This window comes from Drosophila suzukii, chromosome 2L, assembly GCF_043229965.1.
Source record: "Drosophila suzukii chromosome 2L, CBGP_Dsuzu_IsoJpt1.0, whole genome shotgun sequence".
Classification (NCBI taxonomy): domain Eukaryota; kingdom Metazoa; phylum Arthropoda; class Insecta; order Diptera; family Drosophilidae; genus Drosophila; species Drosophila suzukii.
In genome coordinates, this window is record NC_092080.1 from 9,526,597 (window position 1) to 9,554,586 (window position 27,990).

At 41.1% G+C, this 27,990-nt stretch overlaps 3 protein-coding genes across 4 annotated transcripts in view; 1 reads left to right on the top strand and 2 right to left on the bottom strand.

Annotated features, from left to right (window-relative positions):
• Positions 1–2,574, top strand: part of LOC108011254 (uncharacterized) — a 62,579-nt gene extending 60,005 nt beyond the window's left edge. For both annotated transcript variants that reach the window (XM_065864129.2, XM_065864132.2), the window contains one exon: positions 579–2,574. In XM_065864129.2, the coding sequence (XP_065720201.2) occupies positions 579–1,027 (449 nt within the window). In that variant the 3' untranslated portion in view covers positions 1,028–2,574. The remainder of the gene's footprint in view (positions 1–578) is intronic.
• Positions 2,575–3,449: 875 nt separating this feature from the next.
• Positions 3,450–7,808, bottom strand: LOC136116945 (mucin-2). Its single transcript, XM_070996808.1, has 2 exons — positions 7,805–7,808; positions 3,450–7,133 (listed from the first exon to the last, which is right to left on the bottom strand). Exons 1-2 carry the CDS (start codon positions 7,806–7,808, stop codon positions 4,096–4,098), a joined length of 3,042 nt encoding a protein of 1,013 aa, XP_070852909.1. The 3' UTR covers positions 3,450–4,095.
• Positions 7,670–26,042, bottom strand: LOC108021735 (uncharacterized). Its single transcript, XM_017090572.4, has 7 exons — positions 25,564–26,042; positions 11,763–12,207; positions 11,554–11,699; positions 9,094–11,298; positions 8,746–8,883; positions 8,476–8,683; positions 7,670–8,412 (listed from the first exon to the last, which is right to left on the bottom strand). The coding sequence occupies exons 1-7, from the start codon at positions 25,663–25,665 to the stop codon at positions 8,102–8,104; spliced, it is 3,555 nt and encodes a 1,184-aa protein (XP_016946061.3). The 5' UTR covers positions 25,666–26,042; the 3' UTR covers positions 7,670–8,101.
• Between the last annotated feature and the right edge of the window lie 1,948 nt (positions 26,043–27,990).

Genomic DNA, 27,990 nt, shown 5'->3' on the forward strand with positions numbered 1-27,990 from the left:
CTTCTACATAAAATGTTTATTTTGTATCATAGCATTGGATTTTAAGATCCTATAGTTTTCTGAATCTTTTTTACGAACGTATACCTTATTTTCTTGAAGAGTTATTTTCTTCTACATAAAATGTTTATTTTGTATCATAGCATTGGATTTTAAGATCCTATAGTTTTCTGAATCTTTTTTACGAACGTATACCTTATTTTCTTGAAGAGTTACACAGTTTAAAAAGACATTTTATAGTCTTAAGCCGCCGTGTGTATGTAAGCTAAACTTTTAAATTAATCAGGCTCAGTTTTGTTAAAGATATGATAATGAAAGTTGTACAGAACGTTAGTAATATTTAAAAATCATGTCTGCATTAGTAACTTAAAAAAATAATGCCTTTCGACTTCTATTGCGCTTCCATTAAATGGCCATTACATTATAGATCATTTGATAAAGCGGTATTGATGATTACTTTTATGCCAAGCTGAAAAAATATATTAAAAGTACATCTTAAAATATTATTTTCGTTCTTTTAATCTTTTTAGCAATACCTAAATGTTAATATCTAAATATAAATCGCTTCCTCTCCTTTCCAGTCACGCCCACCGATCTCTCGATGAAGCCGACCAGCCTGTCCAGCGGCCTCGGCGGCAACATGGTCAGCAACAACAACAGCAACAGCTCCGTGGCCGGCAACATAAGCTCGCAGCTGAGTGCCGCCAATCTGGCCACCCTAAGCAATGCGAACAACAACAATGCATTGGTCACAGCCACCCAGCAGTTGCAGCAACTCCAGCAACAGCAGCAACAACAGCAGCAACAGCAGCAGCAGCAACAACAGCAGCAGCAGCAGCAACAACTACTGGTGGCCGGCGGCGGGGGCATGGACGGTCAGTCCGTCCGAGCGCCGCCCATCCTGCCGCACAAGCTGAGCGCCAACGAGGTGACCGCCGCGCGGCAGGTGATATCCGCGTACCGCGAGAGTGCCGCCTTCCTCCTCCGCACCGCCGACCAGGTGGAGCAGCTGCTCGTCCAGCAGCAGTAGGCGTGGCCCGGGGACCGAGCGGGGTTGTTCCTATTTTAAATTAAATTTAAAATGAATTACACACACACACATGAGACACACACACACAGACACACAGGCCAAACTAAGCGAAAATAGTCAAACCATATAGCGCAAAAAAGCAGAGACGGGGTTAAACTGGCTCACTGGATGCAGGGCAGAACCATATGTAGTTAAAGAAGTTCGTTCAAACAAAACATTTCAAGTGTTTTTTCCTCCAACTACGTACAGCATATTTAAAATAGAACTTAACGATAAACAAAAACCAAATGAAATATCAAATATCACAACAGTAAAATAGTAGAGCTGCTACAGTTAGCTGACTTGGTTCTAGCCTAATTTCCAAATATATACTTCTTTGAAGCCTACGATTTCGGTTTCCATAGGCATTAAAAAGTATCCACTCTTCGGATGGTTTCAATGGATTCTTCCGAACTCTTCCGTGTACTTTTCTCCAAACTAATTCCTTGAAAAAGGATCGGCTTTAGATACAATTCAGATAGCAAGGCGGCTCTAGTAAAAAAATAAAACCAAGCAGCAGTTCAACGTACTACAGTGTCTACTAAAAGTAAACCTACAATAGCCATACACAAACACTCGCATTGATTTTGTTTCAACTTTTTATTATCGCATATTTTTGGACTCTCGTCCTTTGGAGAGCCGCAGATTCCGGGCCCGATTTTAATGTGCGCGATTTGTTAAAAAAATTTTAAATATAATAAATAAGTTGAAGTATTGTTGTAAATTTTAAGAAAAATGGATAAAACGAAAAAAAAATGAGAAAAAAATCGTAAAACTATGAGAAAACACAGGGTGATACTTTGAAAAATTATTACAATGCATAAGCTAAAAATTAATAAAAGAAAATGTAAAAAAAATTTATGGAAATGAAGTAAGGCATAGATGTTGGTAAATGTGTATTTAAAGTTTAGAAATTACATTTGTATACTGTTTCCAGGATTTATTGTTCTTGATTACTAACAATTGAGTTTGTTTCTTATCTCATTTCCGTTTTATTAAGTGTATATAATTTTAAAGTTTTTATTCTGAGACGTTTTAGGTTTAACTGTTGCTTTTTACTCACATTCGATTATTAAATAGATACGGAATAAAATATTTAAATACGAAATAGCCATTCATGTTTTTTGCAAATATAAATGTGCATGTAAAAATAAGAAAACACTTACACAAACACAAAAAAACACATGGAACATCGGTATGTATGAGTGTGCAGAACGACATGGAGATCCGCTATGCAAGGCAAATTATAGAATTTAATTATATAAATTAATTGCTAAAATTATTTAACCACAAATAATTATTGACTAAACCTAAATAAATACTCCAAACGAACTTGATAAATGGCTTGTAAGCAGGAGAAATATTTATACGGAATACTTAAATATAATGTAATGTGTGGCATTTGCATTGAAGAGTAAACTAATTAAACTAACACGGGGGCAACACAAATGAAACAAGACATTTTAAAAATCGAATTAATAAAGAATTTATGAGAATTATATGTACATTAAAAACGCTTGAATTTTCATTGGGGATAATTTCGGTTTACATTTCATTTTAATTGCCAGTAAATGTTTTTTGTTTGCATAATTTTGATAAAGCTAAAATATTCAAAATTTTTGAATCAAGGCGCCAAGTGTTCTTCCTCTTACCCGATTTCTAACAGAAAGTTAAGAAATAACAGTGCTGTTATAAAATGTGCAAGTGCTTCAGTCGACTTCTGCAAGAGGTCGCTAGTATGAATAAATTTAATTTCTATAATTTATAAAACATGGTTTGGGTCTAGACTTTGTCATGACCACTAGTACCGCTACCGTCCGCTAGGTGTCGACACGCTTGAATTCGCTGTCTATACCGGAATTCCCCTTTATGTAAATTACATTACGGAAGCGACATCTATGACTTTTTAAATTGTTCTCAAATATAGGTGGCGAACAGAATCTTTCAAAAGCATTATTTTTTTTCAGACGGTTTTTATACCCGTTACTCGTAGAGTAAAAGGGTATACTAGATTCGTCGGAAAGTATGTAACAGGCAGAAGGAAGCGTTTCCGACCCCATAAAGTATATATATTCTTGATCAGCATCACTAGCCGAGTCGATCTAGCCATGTCCGTCTGTCCGTCTGTCTGTCCGGATGAACGCTGAGATCTCGGAAACTATGAGAGCTAGGCTATTGAGATTTGGCGTACAGATTCCTGAGCTTCTTACGCAGCGCAAGTTTGTTTCAGTAGACTGCCACGCCCACTTAAACGCCCACAAACCGCGAAAACCTATGACGCCCACAATTTGCATGCTAAATAAAAAATTTTTTATCTTTAATGTATTGGTGTCATCAATACCTATCGATTGATCCAAAAATAAATTTGCGTACCGCCGGTAGGTGGCGCATTTTAATCTCGCTTTGCTGCTTGCATATCTCCATTTCCCTTTGAGTAACGGGTATCTGATAGTCGAGGTACTCGACTATAGCGTTCTTCCTTGTTATATCTGTTACTCTTGGAGCACAATTGTTGTAATCGTGGAAAAGTATTGAACACGTAGAAGGAATCGTTTCCACCTGATAAAGTATATAAACTCTTGATCAGAATCACAAGGAGAGTAAATCTTGTCATGTCCGTCTGTCCGTTTAAACATTATGATCTGGGAAACTATACGACCTAGAGAGTTGGTATTTCTGATTTAGATTCCTCAGCTTCGTAAAAAGCGTAAGTTTGTAACGCGAATGTGCCATGCTCACTCAAACGACCACAAGCTCCTCAAAACTGTGGCTCCTACTGTCTGAGTGCTAGGAAAAATATTAACTGAAATGCATTGCTCTCGTCAGTACCTATCATTATCTCTATCTCCATGTTTCTTGCCTTTTAGCTGAGTAACGGGTATATGTTAGTCGTAACAGAAGACTACAGCGTTCTTCCTTGTTTTTAAATTGGTAAAATAAAAATACAAAAAAATTAAAACTATTAGCAGAATCATAGAACTTATTTTATATTGAAGAATATAGATTGTTACGGTTGAAAATGTGCTAACCTATTTTCCGAAAAAATTTGCGAAGGGACGTGGTAAAGGTGGAAGGCGAGGAAATGGTGGAAGCGTAGGAAGGCGAGGAAATGGTGGAAGCGGAGGAAGGGGCGGTACAGGTAGTATAGCAATCACTGCTGCATTAGAATTAGGCAAGGATCCGAGAAACGGAAATAGCGGTAACGGTATCCGAGGTGGAAAGGGAAACATTGGGGCCCTAGAAGCGATTGTGGTTGTTGTCGAAGCGGTAGTGGTTGTTGTAGAAGCGGTAGGGGTTGTTATTGCTAAAGTAGTGCTTATTTCGGTGGTTGTAGTAGCGACAGTGGTTGTTGTTACTCCTTCAGTGGTCGTAGGAGCTAAAGAGGTTGTTGGAGCGACAGTGGTTGTTGTTGCTAAAGTAGTGTTTAATTCTTCGGTGATTGTGGGAACGATTGTGGTTGTGTTCAATTCTTCTGTACTCGTAGGTGCTAAAGTGGTTGTAGAAATTTCCTCAGTGGTTGTAGAAGCGTTTGTGGTTGTTGTTATTTTATCGGTGGTTGTAGGAGCGATAGTGGTTGTTGTTGCTAAAGTAGTGTTTATTCCTTCGGTGGTTGTAGGACCGATTGTGGTTTTGTCCAATTCTTCTGTACTCGTAGGTTCTAACGTGGTTGTAGTAATTTCCTCAGTGGTTGTAGGGGCGTTTGTGGTTGTTGTTATGTCATCGGTGGTTGTATGAGCGACAGTGGTTGTTATTGCTAAAGTGGTGTTTATTCCTTCGGTGGTTATAGGAACGATTGTCGTTGAGATCAATTCTTCTGTACTCGTAGGTGTAAACGTGGTTGTAGTAATATCCTCAGTGGTTGTAGAAGCGCTTGTGGTTGTTTTTATTTCATCAGTGGTTGTTGGAGCGACAGTGGTTGTTATTGATAGAGTAGTGTTTATTCCTTCGGTGGTTGTAGGAACGGTTGTGGTTGTGTTCAATTCTTCTGTACTCGTAGGTGCTAACGTGGTTGTAGTACTTTCCTCAGTGGTTGTAGGGGCGTTTGTAGTTGTTGTTATTTCATCGGTGGTTGGAGAAGCGACAGTGGTTGTTGTTGCTAAAGAAGTGTTTATTCCTTCGGTGGTTGTAGGAACGATTGTGGTTGTGTTCAATTCTTCTGTACTCGTAGGTGCTAACGTGGTTGTAGTAATTTCCTGAGTGGTTGTAGGGGCGTTTGTGGTTCTTGTTATTTCATCGGTGGTTGTAGGAGCGAGAGGGGTTGTTGTTGCAAGAGTAGTGTTTATTTCTTCGGTGGTTGTAGGAACGATTGTGGTTGTGTTCAATTCTTCTGTACTCGTAGGTGCTAACGTGGTTGTAGTAATTTCCTCGGTGGTTGTAGGGGCGTTTGTGGTTGTTGTTATTTCGTCGGTGGTTGTAGGAGCGACAGTGGTTGTTGTTGCTAAAGTAGTGATTATTCCTTCGGTGGATGTAGGAACGATTGTGGTTGTGTTCAATTCTTCTGTACTCGTAGGTGGTAACGTGGTTGTAGTAATTTCCTCAGTGGTTGTAGAGGCGATTGTCGTTGTTGTTATTTCATCGGTGGTTGTAGGAGCGACAGTGGTTGTTGTTGCTAAAGTAGTGTTTATTCCTTCGGTGGTTGTAGGAACGGTTGTGGTTGTGTTCAATTCTTCTGTACTCGTAGGTGCTAACGTGGTTGTAGTAATTTCCTCAGTGGTTGTAGGGGCGTTTGTGGTTGTTGTTATTTCGTCGGTGGTTGTAGGAGCGACAGTGGTTGTTGTTGCTAAAGTAGTGTTTATTCCTTCGGTGGTTGTAGGAACGGTTGTGGTGTTGTTCAATTCTTCTGTACTCGTAGGTGCTAACGTGGTTGTAGTAATTTCCTCAGTGGTTGTAGGGGCGTTTGTGGTTGTTGTTATTTCATCTGTGGTTGTAGGAGCGACAGTGGTTGTTGTTGCTAAAGTAGTGTTTATTCCTTCGGTGGTTGTAGAAACGGTTGTGGTGTTGTTCAATTCTTCTGTACTCGTAGGTGCTAACGTGGTTGTAGTAATTTCCTCAGTGGTTGTAGGGGCGTTTGTGGTTGTTGTTATTTCATCTGTGGTTGTAGGAGCGACAGTGGTTGTTGTTGCTAAAGTAGAGTTTATTCCTTCGGTGGTTGTAGGAACGATTGTGGTTGTAGTCAAGTCTTCTGTACTCGTAGATGCTAACGTGGATGTAGAAATTTCCTCAGCGGTTGTAGGGGCTTTTGTGGTTGTTGTTATTTCATCGGTGGTTGTAGGAGCGAGAGTTGTTGTTGTTGCTAAAGTAGTGTTTATTCCTTCGGTGGTTGTAGGAACGGTTGTGGTTGTGTTCAATTCCTCTGTACTCGTAGGTGCTAACGTGGTTGTAGTAATCTCCTCAGTGGTTGTAGAGGCGTTTGTGGTTGTTGTTATTTCATCGGTGGTTGTAGGAGCGACAGTTGTTATTGTTGCTAAAGTAGTGCTTATTCCTTCGGTGGTTGTGGGAACGATTGTGGTTGTAGTCAATTCTTCTGTAATCGTAGGTGCTAACGTGGTTGTAGTAATTTCCTCAGTGGTTGTAGGCGCGTTTGTGGTTGTTGTTATTTCATCGGTGGTTGTTGGAGCGATAGTGGATGTTTTTGCTAAAGTAGTACTTGTTTCTGTGCTTGTAGGAGCGATAGTGGTTGTTGTTAGTCCTTCGGTGGTCGTAGGAGCGAATGTGGTTATATTCAATTCTGCTGTACTCGTAGGTGCTAACGTGGTTGTAGTTATTTCTTCAGTGGTTGTAGGGGCGATGGTGGTTGTTGTAATTTCTTTTGTGGTCGTAGGAGCTGTAGTGGATGTTGTTGCTAAAGTAGTACTTGTTTCTGTACTTGTAGGAGCGATAGTGGTTGTTGTTAGTCCTTCGGTGGTCGTAGGAGCGATTGTCGTTGTGTTCGATTCTTCTGTACTCGTAGGTGCTAACGTGGTTGTAGCTATTTCTTCAGTGGTGGTAGGGGCGATTGTGGTTGTGGTCAAAGTAGTAGTTGTGGTTGTTGTCAGTTTTTCATTAGTTGTCGTTAATTTATCCGTCGCTGTAGAGTTACATATTGGCAATTCGGGAAAAAGTATGCAACCAATGGGTTCGTGTGCTGCTGTGGTTTGAGTTGTAGAAGAGGTTATTGAAAGTGCAGTCCAAAGGTAAGGGACCAATATTATGCGATTGATCTAAAATAATTAAAGCTTGTAATACATTTTCACATCATGCAGGGCCGATCTTACCATCTTGAATTCTTTGAAAACTCTGAAACCTTGAAATTTGCGGCAACTATTTATATAAACCCTGCCCTTCAGTTTTCTTTGTTGCTTTTGAGATATCCCAATGGAAAGCACTTCCACTCCACCCTTATCAGGTACGAGCTAATTGTAAAAGAAGTGCACCTAAAATAGTAGTAAGATAACGCCAAAAGGTAATTGCTTTGAGGCTTTGTTAGATATTTAAAAATAAAAATAAATAAGCCAAAATAATAATTTAGTCAAAGAGAACAAGGTAGATCTATTTCATTTTTCAACTTAAATACAGAAAGTCAAATGCTTTCTTACCATCAGAAGAAATAAAACGAAAATTAAATTATTCCTAACTATATTTTATTTATTTTTACAGAATTTTGTAAATTAATTTGCATTTGATTTAATGCCAAAAATAAATTATATGTGAACTTAGCATAGATCCCAATCAGATTCCACCTCTCTTGGTTTATTTTACACATTTTCTGCTCCTTTCTTAAATTGAACTATTTATAATGACTGTTTTATGAAGGCGAAAAAGAAACAATACAGAAAAGTTTATGAAAGCACCGAATCGTTGCGTATATGTTTTATACTCGCACCAGTTCTATAATAGATTGCAATTTCTCAAGTCCAATCTAGGACTTTGGCAAGATTTCACTAACAATTTTGGATGTGGTTGATGAAACTCCTCCTCGCTTAAACTAAATCTTAAGGCTTAAACAAAAAACTGCTTGAAGAAGGGCCTCTGAGGGCCCCGGCAGCTCTAATCTCTTCACGCTAGGACTCCGTCCAATGCATGAATCACTCCGTTGGTGGCTGGAATGTTCGATGTGACCATCTGGGCATCGTTCACCTTAATCTTGCCGGCGGATGTCTTTTGCAGGATCACGGTCTTGCCCGTGGACAGGGAGTCCTTGACCTGGTAGAAACGCATACCAGCGGAGAAGAGAGCGCCGGGAACAATGTGCTTCATGGCAAACTGCTCGGCGGTCTCTTTGTCGTTGTAGAGCTTCTCCAGGGTGTCGGAATCCAGTTCGCTGAAGCTCTTGTCCACAGGAGCGAAAACTGTGTAGGTCTTAACACCTGAAAAATTCCATCGTACATAAATATATTTTCTTTTATATTGAAGTGATTTTTTTTTCCTACCCTTGCTCTGCAGCTTCTCGGACAGTCCAGAGGTATACAGAATCTTGAGGAAATTGCTAAAACGACCCTCGCGATCAGATTGTAGGGTCTGCAGAATATCTCCAACAGGCAGTGGGAACATCACGCGATCGACGGCGTGAGCCACTCCCTGCGGGATCTTGATGTCCTTCTTGTTCAGCACAACCATGGCTCCGTTGATGGTGGTGAGCTGTAAAGTATGTATAGAACTTTAGTTTTTCGATTGGGAAACATGCCCGCAGCTTATCTTACAGTCACATCGTTCCATTCCTGGTCATGCATGTTGTACTGATTGACTCGCAGCTGAGTTCCGGCCAGGGATACGCCAGTCATCTCGTCCTGCAGGGTGGCAATTTCAAAGGCTCCGGGAATCACATGGTGGAGCAGCAGCTGGGGGAAAATTAGCAATATAAAAATGTAAATATATTTGGTTTTCTATAAAAGCAAATCCCCATTTATTTTTTCTTTTAGGTGTTATTTACTATTAAAATTATTAATTGTTTTATTAAAACTATACTTCAACTTTGTTTCCTTTAGTTCATTTACTGGTAATTATTATGAAAATACCAAAAATCCAATTATATTTCAGTAGCAACTTACCCCACTCAGCAACCTGGGATTGGACTGGAATTTCTCCTCGGCCCTTTCTGGTCCGCCCAGCTGCACCAGAAGATTCTTGAAGGCCTTGTCCGTGGGCACGAAGATGGTGTAGGGTCCAGTTTCGTTGAGAATGCTGTCCAGACCCGACTGCCTCAGATACTTGGCCATGGCAAAGAGACCGTTGGTCTTGAGAATCTGAAGAAGATCCTCGCTGGGATTGGACAGTACGGAACCGGTTGAAGGACTGGCCTGAGCCGCCTTCTCAGTGTTCTCCGTCTCCTGGACGAGGGCATCGGCATATTGGGGTAGGGGTGGCAGTAGCTCAGAGTTGCTGACCACATCGGACAGCCTCTCGGTGACCACTGGCAGATGGGTGGAGACACCTTCCAGATATGGAGAAACCGAAACCGTAGAGCCACCGTAAATTGGAGCTGGCGTGGTGCGGATCAGACTAGCCACATTTCCGAGGCTGGTGCTGCTCTCGTAAGCCAAATTGTGACGGGCCGTAGTGGGGGCGTTGGTTGTGGTGGTTGTTGTCGAGGTCCTCGATGGGTGGTACTGTCGGTGGTTGCTCGGAGTACCGCGAGAAACAAAAGGTGTGGGTGTTGTAGTCGTCGTGGTGGTTGTTGTGGTGCTCGTGGAAGTTGTGGTTGGTGCACGGGTGGTCTGGATGATTTTGCCACTCTTGATCTCCACCAGCTCATCGTTGGGCAAGGTCAGGCGGGAAACAGAGGGCGGCAGCTTGATCTCGCCACTCCTGATGCGCTCCAGAATGCTTTCCACCTCGGAACCGGTTTGTTTGGTCTCCTTCTCTCCATTGGCCTTGACTCCCTGGATCTTGAAGCTGCCATCGGTCTGCTCCTCGAGATACACATAGGTGGCCTTCTTCTTGGGCGGCAGAGTTGGTGGTGGTGCGGCCGTGGCCGGAGCCTCAGATTTCGAGCTCAGTCCCTCGATCTCGTAGCCATCGGGGATGAGTCCCCGCTTGGCCAGCTCCTCCAGGGAGGGTGGGTCATCAGAATCCGATGTTATGACTGCTGAACTGGCAATGCTGTTTGCTCCACTACTGATGCCCTGGATATCACCGGCACCACCGCCATAGAGGGCGGCCAAACTGGACAGATCCACTCCGCCCGGCAGGGATCCAGAGGGCAGGGTGTCCGACTCCTGGGGATCGGGTGAACGCAGAATCTGCACCTTTCCTCCGCCAGGCAGCTCGAGATCCTTGCTCTTGCTGGGCGCCACATCACTTAAACTGAGCTTGGCATCGCCACCCAAAGCCTGTTGGGCCAACAGTGTTTGCAATTGCTCCTGCGAGTACGCCTTCTGTCCCTGAACCAAGTTGGGATCCGTGGTGCGAATGACCTGAACCCTCTGGCCATTGGGCAGTACCAAGTCCATCTCATCGTAGGTTTTGTTACCGGTGAGTGGTTGTTGTGGCGCCTCCGACAAAGCGGCCTTCAGTTGCTTGAGCAGATCATCGCGGGCAATGGTCTTCACCGGTTTCTTACCCTTTGCACTCGGATATTTTCCTAGTTCCGATTTCACCTGAGCGTATATATTCTTCTTTGGCGTCGTGGTGGCCTCAGTAGTTGTGGTTGTTGTCGTGGTGGTTGTTGTCGTTGTCGGATGCTCCTTGTAGTACTGTTGTAGGGCACTGCTGAACTGATTGTACTCCGTGGGATGGGCCACGGGTCTTCCGCGAGCCGGTGCCGCAATGTAGGGAGAGTTCTGGTAGTTTCCATTATGCTGGGTTACGATGGTTGGCAGGATGTGTTGCTTGATCTGGTGCTGTTTGAGCAGGAACTCCTCGTGCTGCTGTCGCACCTTGTTTTGCGATTTTTCGTACTGTTTGGCCACGAATTGCTCATGCTTCTGGATCAATTTTTGCTTGTACTCCTGGTCAGCTGGTTGGGCCTGAGGTTGAACTGAAGAAGGAGCATTTACAAATTGGTGCTGGAACTGGGGAGGTTGTTGCTGCTGCGGCTGCTGCTGCTGGAAGGTTCCCCTGGTGGGTTCTGGGAATGGTGTGGCCTGCACATTGCTGAAGATCTGCGGCACTGGCAGTCCCAATTGGGGAGTCAGCTGATATTGCTGCTGGTTGGGCTGTGGCTGGTAGTTAAACTGGCTCTGCTGCTGGGGAATCGTCTGGAATGTGGGCACTGGCGCCTGGCTGGGCAGCTTCTGTAGGAGGCCAGTCGTAGGCTGTAGGTGGAAAATAAGTATTACTTATAAATATAGAAGATCTAAGTAAACATAATATTTTACATATTAAGATCACATTTGACACTGCAAGCTAACGTTTAAAGTTAAATGCTTACATTTCTGGTTAATACTGCAGTAAAAGGCCACAAACTCGTCATTGCAGCCCTTAAACTCTGAAGTTTTCCAATGGTTTTGTATATTTATATATTTACCCCCTAACGCTAAATACTACAGAAGTCACCTCTGTTTTCATACCTTTTTCTGGGACAGAACTTGGGGTCCGAATTGCTGGGGTTGTTGGAAGCCAAACTGTTGCTGCTGCTGCTGCTGCTGCAATTGCTGTTGCTGGTAGGTTTCCGCTGATAGTTGAGGTGGGAAAGCCGTGGACTGCAGACGGGAATCTAAGGGATATAAAAGAGGGGGTTATAGGTTTAAGATCAAGAAAGATCGCGAGTTCTGCGTACCGAATTGCTGGTGGCGTTGCTGCTGGGGATGTTGCTGCTGCTGATGTTGCTGCTGTGGCTGTTGCTGCTGGGAGCCGGCAAAGTTACGCAAGTCCAAGAAGTTTTGATGATGAAGATCTAAGCCAGCGGCAGACGGGGACAACTGCTGTTGCTGCTGGGGGAATTGTGGTGCGGTCTGCAGTTGGTTTTGGGTCGAACGTTGGAACTGTTGATTGCTGTGGGGCTGATGTTGCTGCTGCTGCGGCTGATGTTGCTGCTGTTGAAGTTGCTGTTGCTGATGTGAAAACTGTCCGAAGCGATGTTGCTGCGGCGGCTGCTGGTGATGCAGATGCTGACCATGTTGGGCGCGGTGGGGAATGGGCAGCTCCACGCCCGCCTGGACAAAGTTTTGCTGATTGTACTGCTGCAGATTCAGTTGACGGCGCTGGGAGTTGTGAAAGGGCGGCTGTAATGAGGGCAACAAGTGAGTTACAACTTTCCATGCATCGTCGTTGCATCATTCCCGGCCAGTGCAGCAAAACCAGCTTTGGCTCGAGATCCCCCGACAGTTAAAAGATAAGTCAAACACTGAGTGAACGCTCCTAAAATAGACATGAACCAGTTTCCCAGGCGCTTGTAATAGCAAACTTCGCTCCAATTTTGCAGGCTTAAACTAGACTGAGTGGCTGGTTTGGCTAGGGGGTCCTTATTGGCGGGCAGTCGGTCAAGTTGAAGTCCATAAAAAATGGCAAACTTGTTTCGACTACATACGTATTACGGAAGATGAAAGTGCAGTCACAGCCTGGCCTTTTCTCATTTAAATGATTGCAATCTCGGTCATAAAAATGATTGCCCAAGAAAGTTAATACCTACCATGCCAAAGATTTCAAATCCGAGTTCAGCATAAATTTAAGCGGTGAATAATCTGTCTAGATAATGACGATCTCATGCTTCCTCCCAATTGAAGTCTGCTCTATTCACTCGGTAACCCACTTGTATTATTTCCCATCGGCAGTTGTCATTAGTGTTTCTCTCTCACCGAACGACCTGCTTATACAATTTTACAGACCGTCTCACCCGAACTACCCGTATATATCTCATATTCCTCATATATCTTGTATACCTCTTATACTTCTTGTACGTATTGCCAATTGAGGGGCCAAGCAAATGGTCAGGCATCAGGCCATTGTTTACCAACAGTTATCCAACACAATTTCCAAAGGAGTAGATATTGTATGTTTTCTGTCTATTTGGGCTTTTGGCTAAACTGCTGTATGTATAATTTAATTGCCTAGGTAATAAATCTTCTTTTTCTTGCCGGGCTCTGTCGATGCCAGATTGAGGCGTTATCAGGCTACTCGAACCCTGACTCTTTCTTTTCGCATGGTAATTATGTTGTTGCCGCTAATGCCGCACCTCATCATGAAGCGATGTTGTTGTCTGATGATGCCGTCAAAAGTTAACTGTGGATTATGCAACCTAATCGGAGGGGGCAATGATTAGGTTTAAGGAAAAGTTCAGGGGGTTCGGTACGAGCAGGTGAATGAAAGAGTTAAGGTGCTTGGCTGTAATGGAATAAAAGCTTACTCAATTACAAACTCAGTCATTCTTGGCTTGACGATATTTCCCTGCAATCACTTTAAGACCGCCTAAGCCAATCGGAAAAGAAAATATCCAGGCATTGGATGTCATGCATCTTCATCGTAAATTTTCCTTTTTGTCTCTAACCACAATTTTCTTTATTTTTCAAAGATGACTTTTCCCTACAAACTGCCTGGCTGGTGAAAACGTCAATCAGTCATCAATCAAGTGCCAAAGCAATCAGCATCCCCGTCCCAAAAGCCACTGAACCCCAGTCCTCATAGGGCCATACGTATTTCTCTTTCAATTTCTATCTATCCGCAAGTGTTCAACATGTCGATTTCGTGGTTTAGCGTATTCATTCAACATTTTCACGGCGCTGGCATGCAAAACGCTTTCGTTTTTAAACGCCAGCAATCGATGGGAACTGTTAATACGCCGCGCATGCGCACCGACATTAACCCATTGATGGCAGGTGGTTGTAGCTGTCACCAAATGCCACCGCAGCCCACGTGCTTGATACCCAACTGTTTGCCACTGGGTTGAATGTGACAAATGACAGACATCCGGAATGTGGGTGTTAATCAAGTGTCAGAAATCAGGAAAGTGACTAAACATTGCCAGGAAACATTAATCACTATAGTGAATGAATAATGGGACTTTTGTGAGATCAATTGAGTTTTTTAATACTAAAAGTATATTTGATTTCAATTTAAAAAAGTTTTAAATAATTGTAGATACATGGATTTTACTAGAGAACATTATGTAAGTTTAAAACAATACATAAGATACATTTAGAGCGAATGTTAAACTAACATCCCCTGAAAAGTATACCTTCTGGATTTGAAGTGATGATCAGTAGATCGAAAAAAAGTCTGCACTTATGAGGGGATTATTGGAGAAGACCTACATTTTTTAAAATTAAAGGTAGATGATATCTTATCCTAACACACATAAATTTCCCGAAATCAAAAGCCGACCCAAAAAGTAACATAAATTTGTTAACAACTAAAACATTTCCTTAGATAAACAAAGAAAGTTCCATTAAAGCAACAAATGGGGCTGGGCTCCCACAACCAACTCCACTTTGTTACGTAAACTTTTCCATTCGAGGGCTGTCAAATCAAATGAGCATTATGCTAATCGAAGATGATATGCCATGAGATAGCCGGCAACAGGTAGAAGTCACTGCATTCCACCGGATCGAAACCAGTTTGTAGAAACATTTTTTACATGTTCACTGGGGCGTTGTGATCCCTGATGTATCTGTCAGTTACATGACTCCAGCTGCTGGCTAATTTGTTAATAATTCATAATTGATTTTTCATCACCGATCGGGTCGAGGTGGATATTACGACGTTTCGGCCAGATGAGATACAAAATGAAAGCGAAATTTTGGAAATTTCTTTTCGTTGTCGCACTCTCGGTTTCGTTTCGCAGTGAAAGTGATTTGTTTGATATTTAGTAAGCATTTAAGCCGTTTATGTTAATTAGAATTTAATAGACTGAGCCGCAAGACCTTCAAGCCTTCAAGAAATGGAGTGCTAATTAATAGTCACCCAAAATCAGAGGCCGTAAATTCTTCAAATCCCCAGTTGCGCAACAGCCAGAGGTATCTGCAAGATGCTTCGAGAGTCGCACAATTCACCAGTTTTCCAGTTTTTTTTTTCGGTCATGTCAATGGCCAATGGCATCCGAGCTGGCCTCGTTTCCCCGATTGCCTTTCGGATTTCCTGTCTGCCCCGCAGTCAACCAAAGAAAAACCAAATGCATTTGCCTTCCAGTTTTGCACTGAATCTCTGTTTGTTCTTTTTTTACCACTCTTGGTCGTTTGTTTTTGGAGTTTTTGGTTACAAGTTTTTGGCGATTCACGGAGTTTCAAGGTTGTTTTCAAATCTGAGGATCTTTTTTCAGAGGCGATCGAAGACATGTTGTGCAATTTGTGTTCTGACCATATAAAAAATCTGAACATGTCAGATGTCAGTTTGGGCATCAATCTAATGGCTAATGAGGCTCTATGTTTTTGGGAAAATCGAATATTCTTGTATCTTGTGTTAGGAAAAATGCAGTTTACATGTGCAAAATTAAGTAATTGGGGCAATTAAAATAAATTTTTTAGGCACTTAGCTTTATTTTGATGTGATTCATTGATTTTAAAAGCCCAGTCTAAATTATCAAATAAAAATCTGAAACCCTTTGTATTTTTTCATCAAGCCTCTAAAGCATTGCAACATCCTAGGCCAAAAAATCGAGAGTTTTTAAAAGCTGGGATAAATAATTTCCTAAAATAGATTTATTATTGGGCTGTCATCTACATTTTGCGGCTCATTAAATTGTTTGTCTACCTTATCATCGCAGTCCATCTTGATCTCAGTTAAATCTAAGAAATCGTGCTCACATTATTTCCACATCAGCCTCTCAGATCAATAAAGTCCAGAATTAAGTGCCTCACCAATTCGATCTTGTGGCACTAACCAGAACTGGTTAACTTGAGGGGCAACCTCTTATATTCCCCCTGTTGACAGTTTCCACATGGCGGCAAATGTGCATAATAAGCTTTTGATGGCAGTTGATGGCTTAGTTTTGTGTGGCGGCTTGTTTCGTTTTTTTTTTGAGAATTGGTCAATCCATAGACTTGGCAATTCCCTTTCACTTTTCCGGACTATCGAGAAATGACTGCGATTTGCAAAGATGGCCCAAAAAACAAAATAGGCGAACAAAATATTTCTTTGGATTTCCTAAAGGCCTTTTAATTGCCAACAAAATGGATACCTGGCTAAGCAAATAGGTAATTAATTTGCGGCCGCACAAAAGAATGCCCGGCAACAATAGCAACAGCAAAAAGTGAAATTTACATAAAATTGTGTAATTAACTGAGGTAAATAAGAAATTGCCTGAAGCGGGACTTTGGCCAACACCTACAACAGCCCAGAAAAAGAGGGCCAGACACATGAAAGCGAAAGAAGCCACCGGCCGAATCACAAAAACAGCAACAATGAGGAGGTTCCAGGCAAAAGCCGCCAGTGGTTAAAAAACAACCGAATTGAAACAAAAACAAATATTATTTAACCATTTCTTGAGAGCCCCAGAAGAAAAGGGAAAAAGAAACTTGGTCAGCTAGGTAACTCCTCGCGTACGTACCCGCAGATAATATCGCTGGAAATACTTCACTCTCACAAAAACAAGGGAAAAGTGCTTGAAAAACGGTCTACAAATAAGGCAATTTATCAAAAAGACTCCGAAACTGTCCATGCTTGAGACCTATGAGATCTGGGTGATTATCTGGGTAGTTACTTTAGCTTATGTCGCATGATAAATAAATAACTACAACTATTTAAAGAGTTTTATTTATTCATTGTAAACAGGTATTTAAGCTTATGTCACAAATATACTGATTATAAAGTGAGGTTTATAAAGTCAAATACTCGATAAAAATAAGTTTTAATTAATTTATAAAACATAAAGAACGGAAATTAGCCGCTAAAGTTATGTTTCATAACATTGATCAAAAATATAGCACGGAAATTAACCGATAAAGTTTAATTCATATACATTAAACTCACAAAATAATTATAATTTAAATTCCAAGACAATTTGTATCTTCACTAAAATTAATCAGCAAATTCTGATCAATTAATTACCTTAATTGACAAAGAGGAAATTAAACCTCTTAGTTAGCCATCTGCTTTGGCTGCGAAAGAGTCAATCAACTTGTTAAATCACTCTCATATTTAATTTCGCAACTTCTGCCGTCTTTTGGGACTCCAACAACTGTTTATCCCAGTTAATTCGAAACTTTGCATCCACTGAGCTCTTCAAGGATTGCATAATCGCTTGCAGCGAGACAAAATTGTGAGTTAATGCAATGCAAGTATCTTGGCGCTTCAAAACTTGAGTGGCATACAAATTTAATTTAATTGAATTGAAGATGCAGGCAAATGAGTTTGCGAATTAGGCAAAATGCCAATGGCAAAAGTTGCATAAATTCGCTTCCTGTTGGAGTCGTTGTTTGTATCTGTATCTCAACGCCCACACAGCCCACACAGGTATCTCAAATCCACAAAATGCATCCGATGACACTCCAGTTCCACCAAAGTTGTTCATGCAAATGGAAGCTCTGTTCATATACCTAATTTGACACAGTCTGACACTTTTTACGAGCAGCCAAGATTTATTATATGATTAGCATGGCCAGGGGAAGTATCTGCAGTTTCTTTGGCTGCGGGGTATCTGCCAGATACTTAACTGAACTAACCAAATGTAATTTAAATAAACCCACTTCTTTTTTGTTTTGGTCTCGGTTTGGGGCATGAGAAAATTTGGGTTTATGGGCCATCTGTTTTTGGGTAATTAACATGTTCATATGGCTAATTGCAGCGAGCTGAATTTTTATTGTGCACTTTGGTAGTCTTATGATTTTCGGATGTCGGTCTTGAAGATAGATAGCCAGATGAGAAATCTTGCCCAAAAAAGGAAGGTCACTCATTAAGTAGAAAGTGAGAATTTAAGCTCAGACTGGACCAAAATAAATGAATACATTTTAATATCTTACTTACTTGAATGCAGGCAGTAATTTATGATCAACAACCAACATCTCTTCAAACAAACAACTCAATTTTGAACCTCAACACACTTTCAATTTCATAAACCACAATATCAGCCGACTAATATCATAACACAATTATTATTTGCAAGACAATCGCCTGAAAGATCCTCATAATTATCAAAGGCAAATTGCGTGCCAGTCGGACATAAAACACAAACCTCTAAAAATAATATTATTGTTGGAAATAAATTTAAATAAGCTGCAATTTTTACTTTCCAATTCAATAAGTTTGGCGCACGCAGCTAAGCGAATTGCGTGCCATATATCTTTTATCTTTTGCCATGGCCAAGATATTTTTCAGGTAGGAGTTTGGCGCCCACATCGTCGAAGGCAAAGACATTTATAAACTCCGCTTTGTTGATGGACAGTAGCGAACAATCAAAAGAACCGCCGGAAAATATTAAAATCTCGCTTTTGAAGAAAGACGTACCAGAGATTTGCATTTGCAAGACTTCGTTACTCAACATTGCCGTGAAATTTCATTGACAGTGCCGCCACACCCCCAAAAAACCATTCCACGCTCATCAACCGTCAAAGTTTGGAGCCTTTGTTGAAGTCATCATTTGTGCAATTTTTCTCCTTTTTTCCCGCTGTCACTGGGTATTTCAATGGCGCCAATACAGCAATACCTACAAAAGCCAAAAATGCGCGTATATCTTCCAACTCTTGTATTTACTTTAGTGACTTCAGAGCCATTGAGTTGGGATTGTTTGTCTACTCATTTCCATGGGCTGTCACTTGAATTGAGCGCCTCGATTTCAATTGATGCAAAGTCTTAAGGTTTTGTCGCGTTTCTTTGACTTATATGGGTCAGGCCAATGTTTGGTTGGATGGTCTATGGGTTTCGACCTTGGCTATCAATTCAGGTTGGCAAATTGTGGGAAAAGTGTGAAGCTATAAGGTCGTGATGGGTTGAGGTGACTGTTTTGACAGATGAATTTCGAATAAATATTGGTGCTTTGGTAATCTCCCGTCACTCAACGCCATATAATTAGTCACTCCAAGCACCCTAAGATCTTTCTAGCGATCCAACTTAACGCTTGTCTAATGCTTTAATTAGATATTAGCATTGCCTAGGATTCCCAGACATGCGATTGCATTTGGAGCCACCAACTAGACTTCCCCACCATGTCATTTGTCAAAAAGGGGGCGCCATTGTTTTAGCAGGCGGAATGAAAGGTAAAACTTTTGATTTTCTTCCACCTCATGTTCAGTTGGAATTCATAATTTATGGGTTAGCAGTGCGCTGGATTCGAAAGTGAAGTTCTTATGATTTTAATTACATTTACCAAGCGGAGGAACCAATTAAGTCATTTTCGGATTTTCAGATTGTATCGCGGCTAACTCGTTGGTCTTGGCTCGCCAAATGCTCACATTGCTGAGTCTCGTGCCCGGCTCTTTGGTCACGCAAGCTCAGTCATTCCGAGAAATAGACCCCATGCAAATTATGGACTCTCGGGGGTCGCGGGGTCTTGGGTCTACGGTCTACGGTCTATGGTCTTTGGTCTGGCAAATGTTTCGAATTGCCACCGGCTCGGAATAGTTGGTAGCCGGAGTCAGTAAACTGTGTTTGCTGCAGTTCGTGACAGTTTTTAGCAATTATCCGGATGGGCCGGAACGCGACAAAGTCACAGACCCATCTGGTAGGTCGACTGACCATTGTTTAGCGGTTACTAACCCCACATGTAGTTTACTAGCAAATTGGCAGCAGTCTCTTATGCTTGCTAAAAGTTTCTGTGCTGATCAATAGGTATTCCAAAATTTCTACACCCCAACCAGACCTATTTCGGTATTTCTTTTATATTTATTTTATGTATTTTTCTGAAAGAAATCGAAAGCTCAATGCATTTCGGCTCGCATGCCCATCTGATGCACTCAAATGCGCAGGCAAAGCCGCAGCGAAATGAGAAGAAAACGTTCCGAAAACCGCCGAGCAAATTAAAATTTATTATTTGCAACAAAACGAAACACTTTGGGTGCCGCGAAGAAGAAGAAGCGAATGGAAAATGCAACTGAAATGCCAGCTATGGAACTTCTGCGGTGCACAAAATCACCGAAGCTTGCGAAAAGTGTTTTTCTTTTACTGCATTTTACTTCATTTTACTGCAACTCTTGTTGCGTTTTCTTCACTCCATGCCGCCAATGAATTGAAAGTGGCTGACAGAGGCTGCGGGAGTTGGGCCTCCCGAATGGCGTATACGTTTACTTAAATACTTAATACTGCTAAGGGTACTGTACTGGGGTATTCGGTCTGGTCTGTCGGCGGCGATAATGTGGCATGAAGCAGCCAACTGAAGTGCGAAGTGGGTTGCAGCAAGTTGGGGGCGTGTTCGAACCTGACAGGTACTAAGCAGAGTATCTCCCTCTCCGGGGGCTTTGACTTCCTGCCCAGGGAACCCCTTAAAGTGGTAACAAATGCCCAAGGAGTTGCATCAGCAGTGGGTAAATATAACAGCCTTGTATGCAATATTTACCATGATCATTAAATTTTAATATTTGTTTTGAAAATTGCAGAGGGAAGCACTTCGGGTTCCGCCTCTCTATGCGATTCTCAAAAAGGCTTCGTAACAGTTTTTTGCGAAAACCCACCCACACTTTCTTACTTCAATGAACGAAAAGCACACATAATTTTGAAATAACTCTCCTATCTTGTATATGTTCTTTCAATTTCCTTCTTATGTTATCTTCGGGTTCTGCCTCTCTATGCGCTTCTCAAAAAGCTTTCCTTACCAAGCGCAGCAAATGTTTTTATTAAAATGGAAAAGGAATGTGTAAACTTTTAAAGAAAATTTGTGAAAAGTATCCCTTGATTTATTAATATAACAGCAAGATTTATATGTAAGATGTTAAGATAAACCATATTTACTTTTAGGAAATACTCTCACATTTGAAAATATTTCCCATAACCCCTAACCTTTTGGTGCCCCACCCGAGATATTTTTGCTTACATACCAGACAAAAGTAAAATTGTTATCTGCACTTTTCCATTACACCATGCCGAACCGCAGTAATGTCATTAAATAATTTCGCTGAGCATTTGCAGTGCTCAAAAGCAGAGAAATAAAGTGCAAATCGATGGACAAGTTTTCGGTGCTTTGGGGCAAAGCAGGCGGCTCAAAAAACTGTGACTCCCACCTCGCCAGGCGAAAAGGAAAAAACACACACACACAAATTATGCAACTCTTCGTCGGCCTGGCTTGCAACATCTCTGAAGAGACCAACCCGATCCGATCCGCTCCGCTCCGCTCCGATCCGAACCGACCCGTCCAACAGTTGCAGATGCCATTGCAGCAACTGCAGCGGCAGCATCATCAGCTTGTTGTTGGAAATCTTGTTTTGGGAACTGCAACAAACGCTTCTTCATTTTCGCGCAGTAAACATTTCGCCCCAGACACAAAGCCACAATAAGAAAACGAAAGTGCAGCAACATCGGGCCATAACGGGTTGCCCAGTTTGAACCGCCGTTGGGCTTGGCTATTTCTTTTAGCCATTGCTATTGCTATTGCTATTACCATTGCATTACGTGCGGTTGGTTCCTCGCCGAGGATCGTTTGACTTTTGGCCATATTTGCGTTGAGTTATGGCGAGAAAGAAGATGCAGCTGATGCAAAACCCGTTTCACGTGGCGTATGAGTAACGCGGAAGTTGACACTTGCTGCACTTGGTACTGGTACTCGGTACGGCAAATGTTGGCGGTGGGTGAATATTGCCTTGATATATTTACTGTATACCGCCACATACCACCACTAATTGCGGCATTCGTCAGGCTACTCGCCACTTCCAATTCCTATTTCTCGTCGCATGCAATTAGGCAACAAAAAGAGCTCTATGAAAAATCCCATTTGGTTTTCTGCATCTCGGTTGTTTTTTTTTCGGTTGGCCAATCCAAGTGACTTTTAATGGCCTGGCAGAAGAGAAGCCATCCATCCGGCCGAACTGTCAATATCCCGCGATGAGTTATGTCGCCGAGCCCTTTTACTTTCTTTTCCCCATCTCGGACGTCATTTTAACGATCCCCACCAGTTGGCATGTGAAATTATTGTTTATAAGCAATGCCATTTTTATTTTTCACTGAGCTAATTTCTTATGATCGCTTCCATGAAATTATGCGGAACCAAGCCTGCGGTTTACTGACCATGTTAATGGCTTAATAATTGAGAAGTTCGCTGGGGTAATGAGGAACTATAGAAAGCGTAAGATGCCCTGGAAGACCCCATATATGACGGCGGGAGATCCGAAATTCTCGGAAGAAATTATTGGCTACAGCTTTTACTTACTTTTGTTTTAGTTTTTCTATAATGTGGGTCACAGAATTTGGAAAGACATTGATGTCGATAAATAAAAGCTTCTTACACAATGCTTCGTTTACTACGCGAATTCTTTAGATTCGTATGCAGTAAAGTGTGAACTGTAGCTTTTTCTTTTCCTTACATTTGCAAGGTTTGCAAGGTGGGAAATTGTAATTCAGATAATTTCATAATGCCACTTATATCACAGATGCAATTACATTATTCAATTTTGTTTACCAAACAGCCCTTTCGCTCTCCTCTGTCCAATCAAGCATGACACTTTGGTTTCATTCACTTTTCAGGCAATTTTCCCTCATTCAAAAACCAAATTGATTTAATTCTCAATCACCTCGAATCCAGTTGGGTGCAGAGCCAATCAAATTAAATCAAACCAGAAAAACACCAAAATAAAGAAATAAGCCAGAGCGAATTGGACACTCACTGTCCCGTTGTGATTAGCGTTCAATTATTTTATTTGTTTGTGGTTAGCAGCTGGAAAGGCGATCTCAATGGGATTACTTTTGATGCGATTCGATTTAAAGTGGCGCCCGGCTAATGGCAGCTCATTACTTTCCTAAAGTGGAAAAAAATCGAGCGCCGCAATCAAAGGCGATTGAGGTGCGATGATTGAGGCCCTGAGCTGGATTAGCTCTTCAGCAATGGCAAGTGCCTTCATCATCTTCCCTGTCCCTTTCTCACCACTCGTTGTTCTGTCACAAAAACAACTTTCATTTTTCAAGCTTAATCCATTAAAAGTTTGTCACCTCTCCGCTTGGATACCGAAATATCTTTCAGATAAATATGCAACCGAACAACAATATTTGTAAAGATCTCTCGATTGACCCACTTTCCATGCCTCGAAAACGGACAGAATGAACCCAACTCGCAAAAAAAAAGAAATTACATTGAAATGCGACTTCTTATTATGTTTTTTGCTTTATTTTTTTCTGATGGTGTTTGTTGTTGCTGTGGCAACAAAAACCGAAGCCAAAATGAACAGGTTGTAGGGCTCCCGTCACAGAAATATAAAATTATTGCGCGACGCAAGTCAATGGAAAATGTCTGTTGTATTTATTACTGGCTCGGGGCAACGTTTAATCGAAAATGATAAGCGGGTTATACCATGGGAAGCTTAATGTGGTGGCATTTATAAGTTGTCTTCGAAACAGAGAGAGTGAGATTCATAATATGAGCAGCAATTCAGCATGGCTTTTCTAACAAGCCAACATTATCATGTTGTTAGTGGCGTTAGAAAGGGATTACTGAAATAAAAATATAAAATCAATTATTTTTAATATATGATAGAGTTCTTTAAAGCATATAGGGTGCATATAATATGTAGCCTAACGAAAGTGAAAGCAAGGCGAGTAAAATAAACATAAATATGTTAAATAAAAACAAAAATAATCAACAACCAAAAAACGAAACAACCTGGCAACAATTTGGCAGGCCCAGAAAAACATGTTCGCAGACAGAAATCGTTGTTTCTGCCGGGATGCGGATTTCTGTGAGGAACTGTGGCTGCTGCGCCTGCGCCGTGAACTGTGGAACTTGCCGATGGACATGGACGATGGGCAACAGATGGTACTGACTTCCAGTTGACTGCCCGGCTGCCAAGTTTACACGACACAAAGACACAACTGCAAGCGCTACGTGAGGCAATATATACAAAATAATAAAAGTTCAAATTAAGCAATAGCAAAAACAAAAACTTGAAAAGAAATTGCACATCCACCAATAAGCCGACAAATCCCGAAAAACAACAAAAGTCTCTCAGGCCACTGCAACTTGAACATCGACCAGTTCCTGTTCATTGCCAGACAAAAGGAAGATGATGATACTTTTTTTTCTTCTGCAGGTTTTGTTGTTTTGGCCAAATAAAAAAATTGTTAAGATGCAATCCCAGGCCATTGCCACAGCTTATGTCAATAGTGAGAGATGATGTTGGCAAAAATCTGGTTCGAACACGTTTTTCTTACGTTATGGAAAATATTGTGCAAGTTGCCAAAAAGGAAATTGGCAAGACGACCGATGCACGAAAAGGTTAAGGACAAAGCAAACCGAATGATGATTATACTACAATATTATGCTGGTATTGTATCAGAAAATTCAGTTGACTCCTTTTGTTCCCTAATTGACTGCTCTTACACTCCCCAAGTAGTTGCGATGATCAGGGCCTTATAATCTGTCTATCCATTCAACCATAATCCCATATCCAAACATTGCCCGCAGCATAAAACAACATCAAAATAAATCTTTTTTACGTAATCCAAACCTCAATTATAGGCATTAGTTCATCCAAAAATAAAGCTTTATAACGAAGAAAAAAAGAGGAGACAACAGAGCTGTTGATTTCACATCATAAATTGATGTGGCTCTTGGCCAAAACTTTTTGGGCCTCAGCTTTAGCCGTGAAAGTGAAAACTGTAACAGCGGATGCCAAACATGATCCGATTACATCAACATAGAAAAATCAACATGGGTTAGGGTAATCAATTATCTAAGAGACCTTAAACTTGGCACGAACACATGGGAAGTTCTGAAAAACCCAAATGACTAGACAGTTTTTTTTTTGGTTTTAAAATAAATTTCGTCTTTGAGATGTTATAAGATGGGTTTTCTTTTCGATACTTCGTTTCTTGACCACTCCAAGCGAACAGGTTTAAACGTTGTCCCATGACTTTACGGCTTTTACTCTTCCTTTGCATCTTCATTTAATCGAGTCCCCCACCCCCGACTCGGCGAAAGATAAAAATATTTTTGTGAAAAGGGAAAGTTCATTGAGGCGTTGAAAATCGTTTTCGTTTTCAGTTGCGGTCCTAAATGTTTCAACAATTAATATTGAAATTCCAACACAAATATTTAAATAATTGCATATTTAAATAGGCTGTCGAGCTTGGGAACTCCAACTGCGATCAGCTGGGGGTTATCTGTTTTTGTTAGAAAGTCTTACGCAAGTCTGGGGAATTTCTGAGATAGGCGCTTTTAAAAATGTTTGGCTATTTGACATATATTTATGCGAGTACTACTCAAAGCACGGCAACTTTCTTCGGCCAAGATCTAAAAACTGTGTCAATTTGGTTGGGACAAACGAAGAGTCCACAAAGCCAGATTTAACAATGAATATTTGCATAAGGTTCAATAGAAATGCAAATTAAGTGATAAACATTTTTCTCTACATTTTTATGAGTATTTGGCACATATTTGGGGTGACGTTTATGAGGCATTGCCTTTGTCTAATGGAATGTGGAACAGCAGCGATGAGGTTGAAATTGGAACAACCCAGTGTTGACATAATGAAATATATTTTGAAATGATTTTTAGATCAATTTATTTTCGAACTTACCCCATTGTGTAGCCCAACATTGGGTGGTGGTATAAATCCTTGTGCATCCGCAGCGACCACCCACAGACACAAAGTGCCCCACAGTGCCAATAAAACTCGCATGGTTCACCAGGGAATTCCAATTCGTTGAACTATTATTGTTTATTCAATTGATCAGATATCAATGCACTATTTTCTTTCGAAACAAACACGATACCGCTGGAAATATCCAAGGAAAAAAGAGGGCGCGCGAAATGTCAGAAATGTCAGTTATGCGACGCGAAGTAACAACACTAAATCCAAATCCACTTGGGACCAAGTTATTTTCGTTACGTTTTCTATTTGCTTTATGCAAATGATGCAGTTTTCTGTTTTCTTCGCTCTCGGTTTTAAAATTCCGTTAACGTTTGAGCCGCGTTTGGGGACTTTTCAAGAGGCAAATCTCTTTATGGTGGCAGCCGCAGACACGACTTGCCTGGCAAAAGTTCGAAGCTTAACTGAAGATCATTAAACGTTTGGTAACAATTTAAGCCAAGCTCGCGACGAAGATGCCAAAAAGACATCGCACTGGCAACGAAGACGCCAGCAACATGCGCACATCGGCAACATGTTGCACGAAGAGTCTGAAAAAAGACTTCGAAGAGAAAGCAAAGAGCAAAGAGTTGATACGCGACCGAAAGAGAAAGTGTTGCGGCGTTTTTTTCGCTAGCAACATGAGGAAATGGCTTGAATCTTATCAATTTACTGAGAATCAGAATCACTGGCTTATCGAATCCAGAAATGGAATCACCGAAACTTAAGTCGCTGATAGCCAATTTCCACCTGGCCAGCGATTGTGGCCACAAACACGTAGCTTACTCGGAAGTGGCGATTAGAAGCCGGATCGGGGGCGTCCGAGAATTTGAGCTTTGGCCAAAATAATTTTATTGCATTGCACCGTTTAAGCCAAAGACGTGCAAGTCTCACATCTCCGGTAGTATAAAAAGAAATGCCGTCGAGTTCATGTTCATTGGCGCATTTATTACTATTACTATGTTTTTTGTAGACAAACATATAGACTGATTCATAGTTGTATGGTTCGGGCATGATTAATAATGCTGAGCTGGAAACTCGCTTGAGTAATTTGTCTATCAATTCCCGCTGAGATCGCATAAGGCGATCCACTGAACAGCACCATGATACCTTACATCACAGCCACTTTGCAGTGAATCTACATATTACGCTTGATTTAATATCTTAATGGAAAGGCACCGTGTGAGCTCGAGATCATCGGATTAGAAGAATACATTTATCATTGGAAAACTTTAAATTTTGGGGCGACAGATTAGTTTAATAGATGGCTTAAAAAAGTCTTCTCAACGGAACAATACAAGTAAGGGATATCTTCCTTCAAAGGAAGTGTGAAAAAAGTACAAGCTTTTTTATTATAATTTCGTGAATTAATAGTTGATATCTTCCATAATTGACTAAAATATATAATTCTATTGGGTTAACATTTTATAGAACTATTTTAAATTTAGTTTTCTAAAAAATACCCAAGATTTGGAAAGTGTTTTTCTGAGAATTATCTTGAGACTTCAATTAATTTTCCAATAAATCTCTATTTGTAATGATTTTTTCTAATACACCTTTACTGAATCCCTCAGTTTAATTGATAAGTTAATTTCCTCTTAAGCAACAAACTTTCCGAAAGAAAAAACTATTTTATATCAGAGAACCATCAACAAATTATAGCGTTTTCAGCTTTCGACTCAATTATATTCAGGTCGTAAGCAATTCGTCAGCGACTAATCAACTCATCCATCAATCAACTCCCCAAACAATCATTTCATTGCCGGTTTTCATAAATAACTTTTCACATTCCGGGCGCCCAGGAAAACAAAGTGCAGTTCCAAGGCCAATTATCTGAGGCCCAAATGCAATTCTAAAAGACCCGACCACAGGTATCTTTAAGTGGCGATTGCATAAGTGGCAAGCGCCAGGGAGCTTATCAGGTCTTTGGCTTCTTTGTTCCATTCACAGACCCCGATAATGACTTATGATGATACTAAAGATCGGGGCTCTCTGTTGTCCAAGTCATCTCTCCCCGGGTCTTTTGTAGTGCGTGCTTAAATTTTATTTGATGGCTTTCTTTGTTGACCGATCAGGCTGTGAGAAAAGACTCTGCCCAATCCCCAAAATCGGTGGAAAATATTTTCACCTGTTGCCTGATTGAATTGTTTGCGCAATCCGTAGAAATTATTAGCAGGAAGTTAACCCCTGGTCAAATCCATTTCTAATTACCTGATTTTAATTTCTTTCTACTTATTTTTTTTGGCATTTCGCTCTTTCTCTCTGTATATCCCCCGGCGTGCTCGTGTTTCTGTAATTACTTCCCACACACGGCGAAAACTGTGAGTTATAATTGCCAATTTCGCTTGTTGGCTAATGGTTCACCATTAAATTTTT

Excerpts from the sequence above, each read along its gene's own strand:
- LOC108021735 (XM_017090572.4), bottom strand. The coding sequence starts at position 25,665 with ATGCGAGTTTTATTGGCACTGTGGGGCACTTTGTGTCTGTGGGTGGTC. Across the intron at positions 11,299-11,553 it reads AAGTTCTGTCCCAGAAAAAG|CCTACGACTGGCCTCCTACA; the intron begins GTATGAAAACAG and ends TTCCACCTACAG. Across the intron at positions 8,413-8,475 it reads CGAGAAGCTGCAGAGCAAGG|GTGTTAAGACCTACACAGTT; the intron begins GTAGGAAAAAAA and ends GGAATTTTTCAG.